The following is a 5518-nucleotide window of genomic DNA, read 5'->3' as shown; positions in this document are numbered from 1 at the left end:
TGAAGGCAAAGCTTGACATTGATTTCATAGGGTAAACTTTGGGTTAAACACCACTTTAGGAAAGATGTTGACATTGCTAAGTTGATTTCACTGGGTAAACTTTGGGTTCCACTTCGACGAGCTCTTCTAGTGAACGGAGAATTTGTGGGCGATGTGTGATGTCCGAGCCGGTGGTGTGAAACCTGCGTAAATATCTGATTTCGACGGAACCATATTATATATATGAGAGAGGGGTACAAGAGGGAGCTTTACCTTTGTTGGAGATGGCAGCTGTTCCATTGGCTCGGGTGAATTTGGTGGGAACCAGAGTCCATGAAGGGGAAGGGAAGGAGGCAAGCAGGCGCTGGGCTGCTGGCAGGGTGGAGATACGGTGTGTTCCGCAGAAGGCGAGGGGGAAGGGCATCAGGGTACTGGCCTCCCACCAACAATACGAAACAAGTGCTATCGTTCCGTCGGCTTCGTCGCCACTCCAACCATCGTCCGAGCCCCTTCGACACACTCCCCTCATCGAGCTCGAGTTTGTTGGGGTACGTCTTCTCATCCTTGCCATTCGTTAACTTCATGCTCCCTTCCCATTGTACGGATAATCGTAAGCACCTTGCCATATCGTCGTACATCATAGTCGCCATACGGCGATGGCTACGCTGCACAACTGCCATGCGAATAATTCGTTCCACCTGTACGGATATTCTATTGTGCTGAATTGCTATGCTACCCAGTTGTACGGCATACGTCTATGCTAAATGTCCAGCCTTACGGATACGGTCCAATCGTATGGATAATGTGTGGCTATGGTGTGTCACTGTGTGTTGTACTGTACAATCTCATTATGATGCGGTGCTAACTGTATAAATGCTTAGTGTAGTTCGATGTGTTGTATACTTTCATGCCATGCTATGGCCACGTTGCTTCACCATCCATCTTTTCTTTTCAACAGTGTAGGTGCTGTCCAACTATACACATCATATTCAACCTTACTGCTGTCCTGGCCACCTATATGGCTATGTTGTGCATTGGTCATGCTGCTTAGAAATGTGTGCAGTGCAATGTTGTTAATTGGTATGGCTTTTCAGTGGGCCTGCACGGCCCAAGGGTGCTATGTTTTATGTAACCACATGGTAATCCTGTTAATTCTATGTTTACAAGTGTGTAAACGTACAAGTTGTGGTAAAATACGTGGCAATGATGCTCAACTGCATAGTTAAGCATGCTATGCCCTGTAGTGGTAGGGCTATGTCTGCTGCTGTGCTGTTTAAGCTGATGATGGTGCTGAGTGATGTGTATGGCATGCTGATGTGTTTTTCTTGCTGATTCAGCAGTCAGTGTTTTGGTTATTTATATTTTATTGTTTTATCATGGGATTATATCTGTTCTCCATGACAGTGGAAGTTTTTTCTCTCCTTGTATCGCAGCCCGATAATCGACCAGGAGAGACTGATCCGCTGCCAGAACCACAGTATGTCACTGCTGTGAGTGGGCAGAAACTACTCCGTGATGTAATGCTGGATAATCAAGTGGAACTATACGGCCCCTATGTGAGATCCATTCCATCACACTTCTTTGTTGTCCCATGTACAATGGGTTACATGGAAAGGTCTCAAGTCTTATCATACCACACAATTTTGTTTTCCAGGGTAAGATGATGAACTGCGAAGGACGCGGAATGTGTGGGACCTGCCTTGTTGATGTGGGTTACTTCTTCTCTTTCCTTGCTAACCATCTTTGAACAAGGACAAGGGCTAGGAAGGATATCTATTGCTTGGAGGGTAGTGAAGTGAGATGCTGTGGATTTTCTTTAGTCTGTTAGATTTGTATACTTGTTTGCATTTTGCAGATTTTGGAAGGAGCTGAACTCATGAATAAAAGGACGGAAGCGGAGCCATATTATTTAAAATTGGTGATTTCATCCTCCCCCTCTTCCCACTCCCCCCCACCCCTCCCTCTCACGTTAATAGCGGTTGTGGATTATCCACCTGGTGTTGAAAGTGCCTTCTTCTCTCTCTGCCATTGCAGAGCTATTATGCTATTTTATAAACATAGTCCATAGTCACGTGTTGGTTTTATCTATGTGGCTAGTTTGTTTGTTTTCCTTTATTTCATGATACAATTACTTCATGGATTTATTGGATGCTTTTGATTTCATTGACCCTTTGGTCTTATTGTAGAGGTTTGTATGACTTATTTTGTTTCTTTCTTTCTCCTGTGACCTTTTCTCTTGGCTTTAAGTTATGTGAATGAATCTTTTCAGAGACCTGACAGTTGGAGACTGGCTTGTCAAGCTACCGTTGGAGATGGGACAAATGGTGGCAAGGTCAACTTTTTCTGATAAAATTTCTTTTGTTGATCTTTCATGTTAAGAGCATGTATGTTGCTGGTTCTCTCATCAATTTTACAGCCAAAGTAGTGGCTCATAATGTTCATTTGGGTGTGTTGCAGATCAAGGTAAAGAGAAGGCCTCAAAAAGGCAACCCTCTCATGTAGGTTTTGGAGGAATGCAGTTGTTACAATCGTTGCCAACACTATCCATAGAACTTGTGGACGCAGCCTAGTTTGTTCTCTATTGCACATAGAAGATGAGAAGGAAGTTCATGCCAAGAGCTGTCTTGAGAATTTTGATACAACTGACATAGAGTGATAATTCAGGCAATTTACTTCTTATACATGTAGTTAAGTGCGGAAAGTGTATACTTGTTTTGGGCATGGGTGTTATCTTGCGCAGGTTCTCAATAGGGGAGTTAATCTTGTTCTAGAGCTTGAATATTACCTTATGTGGGTTTTTATGAGGGGAGTTTGATCCCAAGGGCAAGGATGTTTTCTATGTGTTTATGCTAAGTGGCAAATGGAAGTCGTGAACCTGATTTTGTGAAAGCAAGCATCCTCTTATGATTTCTGTTCTCGGACATGAAATGTTATTTGTGAAGTTCATTTTCATGTTGTGAAGGTTAGTAGGTAGATAGTTTTGTTCCAAAGGTGGCAAATCATGTGCACATGCTTGCCAGTTAATTATGGGCTGCAATTTTCCTATTTTAAATGGATTTGTAGTGAGATAGCAAGGTGCTAAAGTGGCACTGGAATATTCGGTTATTTTGGATTGTGAAAGTATTTACTTGGCTCTGTTGTAATTTGCTTAGAGGACATCCTTTCTTTTCATAGTCAGGATCTTTGTCTTTTAGAGTATTGCGAAATCCATAGGACATTCTTCCTTTCTTGTCCTCAGCGATGGCGCAATCTTAGCAATGCTTGTTCTCACACGAGTAAGGGTCTAGCCATTAACGCAAGGAGAGAAATGCCATTCAGTATCTAACCTTCATTTCTTTCAAGTGGCAGGTAGCTTTGTAAATTTTCTCTGGTGCCGTTGTTTTTTGAGCCTCTTGAAAATGTAACACACTCAATTTGTTTTTGCTCCCATCCCTAGTTTGCCGTGTGCCCCCTCTTTTAGCCAGAAAATAAACACGTCCCCCAGCTTACCATGCACATGCCTCTCCATCCCAGCCCCCTCTAAAGTGTTGATCCCACATAGCATATGGTAGCCCTTAGCTATATGGTACACTTTCCTTCCTCGCTTTGTGCAATGCAGTGCTTTGTGGTCATGGGGCGGTTGCATTGGCTGCCCACAATATTTTAAATACATTCCATGATCGTTCATTGCAAGAACATCAGTAGGAGCCCTCCATTAACACTGCTGCTTCTGCCAGCATGGAGGAGTTTCTGCACTTTGTAGCAAGCATGTCAAGTGCATTCTTCAATTACTCTAGCTTGGTGGTTTCTGTCTTTTGTTATTGCAAGCCATGATTCAAACATTGTGTACATCAATGTGCATCGACAGATGTGGAGGCATGGTTAGGGACATGCCACAGAAATGCGAAGTTTAACAAAGATTTTCTGGAAGATGATGACACTGGGCAGCACAGCTTCTTGCCACACATTAGAGAAAGATGAGGGCTGGCGATGTGGTCGAAACGACTGAAGATTCCATGAGGAGTATCCGAGGATGGTAAAATTATTAAGAAATCTTAAGTGGACAAAAAGAGTCTACTTTCAAGCTTCATTAAGGACAAGAAGGTTACAAGGATACTTGTGTGTGGGAAACTAAAGACCAGAAGTCATGCTTGGCCAACCGTTGTAGAGCAAAATGTTAACACATTCATCCCCAGTTTTTGCCCATTTTTGGTGTCCATTTGGTCCCCTTTTGTATGGCCCTTGCTTGTGGGTTGGCCACCCTTTTTTACTATTTTTTGGGATTTTTCCCAGCCGTTCTGGCATTTTTCCAGTCGGCCATGTCCAACAGCTCTAGTCGGCCTGATTATGAGCTCCAGTCGGCCAGCATTTCCCCACTATAAATAGTGGATGCTGGCCTCTCATTTCTCATTCAGTCTTGTACATATTTTGCTCCCTCACTTATGAGACTAACAGTGTCTCTTGCTTGGGACTGTTTTGGTTCAGTATATTCAGTAGAGTTCGCTCCATCTCTCTCTCTCTCTCTCTCTCTCTCTCTCTCTCTCTCTCTCTCTCTCGCACTCTCTGTTCAGCACATTCTAGTGCCACTCTGCTTCCGCTATGTGCACTCTTTCATGGTATCATCGCTCCCGGTTTAGCAACCTTTCTGCTGCCCCAGATTCAGCCCTGTTTTTAGCACCTACTCCTCTGCGTTTTCTTCCAGATTCATAGCTTTTGCTGCTGCGTTTTTTGGACAGCACCCTGCTGGTCGCTTTTCCTTCAGATTGGCTTCACCAATTCAGCCATCTGGCTTTGTTGATCAGCGTTTCATTGCCCACTTGGAGATTGGACTGCAGGCGGCCTGTTTTCTACAGGACAGCACTTGTTCACTATTGCGTTTTTCTCTCCAGTGGCCCTTTCCCTTTGCAGAGGAGGCTTGTGGTGTTGCAGGATTTGGTGGCACTCTTGGTACATGTGGAGGACACCTTTTCTTCAGAGATTGTGCGTTTTCTTGAGGAGAGCCCAAGCTACTGTCTTTGTTGTTGCCTTTCTCTCTTGCACCCTCTTACAGCATATTCCCTGGCCCTGTGTGGTTGCCTTTTCTCTGTATATCAAATCCGCATTTTTTGCTTCCCTCTTTTGGTGACCTCAAGGTTGGAGGTACAGTCGACAGAAGCTTCTGCGTTTTTTGCTACAGGAGGATTCTTGGGTGCTGTCCAGCCTCTTAGGGCTACGTTGTTTTGGTGGGAGGAAAGACCCTATATGAGCTTTTTCTGATTTGGACAGTTTTATCTTATGAGGGTTGGTTCTCTTGATTGGATCAATGATGACAACTTCAGATTTGGCTCCCGTACCACTCTTGTTATTTCCTTGATGAGGCAGACAAGTTGGATGGTGGTAACTTTCAGTCATGGAAGTTGCAGGTTACTTCTATTCTCAGGGAGTATGGTTTGATGGAGTTTCTCTCGTACAAGAATCGATGCTTGCTGGACCTTGCCTCTGCGGAGGATGTGTGTCGGTGGAGGAAGACTGACGGACAGATGGCTTTCTCCTCCTGAATTGTCAGGATTCGGGTCTTCGA

The 5518-nt window shown here is 44.1% G+C and overlaps 1 protein-coding gene across 1 annotated transcript; it reads left to right on the top strand.

The window, feature by feature from the left end:
- Window positions 1-212: 212 nt before the first annotated feature.
- Window positions 213-2868, top strand: LOC147619725 (photosynthetic NDH subunit of subcomplex B 3, chloroplastic-like). Its single transcript, XM_086825553.1, has 6 exons — window positions 213-527; window positions 1413-1535; window positions 1634-1687; window positions 1835-1897; window positions 2249-2311; window positions 2437-2868. The coding sequence occupies exons 1-6, from the start codon at window positions 264-266 to the stop codon at window positions 2479-2481; spliced, it is 612 nt and encodes a 203-aa protein (XP_086681679.1). The 5' UTR covers window positions 213-263; the 3' UTR covers window positions 2482-2868.
- Window positions 2869-5518: the final 2650 nt, after the last annotated feature.

Source organism: Cibotium barometz, chromosome 32 (assembly GCF_041138505.1).
Source record: "Cibotium barometz isolate CiBa-2024 chromosome 32, ASM4113850v1, whole genome shotgun sequence".
Classification (NCBI taxonomy): domain Eukaryota; kingdom Viridiplantae; phylum Streptophyta; class Polypodiopsida; order Cyatheales; family Cibotiaceae; genus Cibotium; species Cibotium barometz.
The sequence above is the reverse complement of the archived record's forward strand: the minus strand, read 5'-3'. Positions and strand labels throughout refer to the sequence as shown.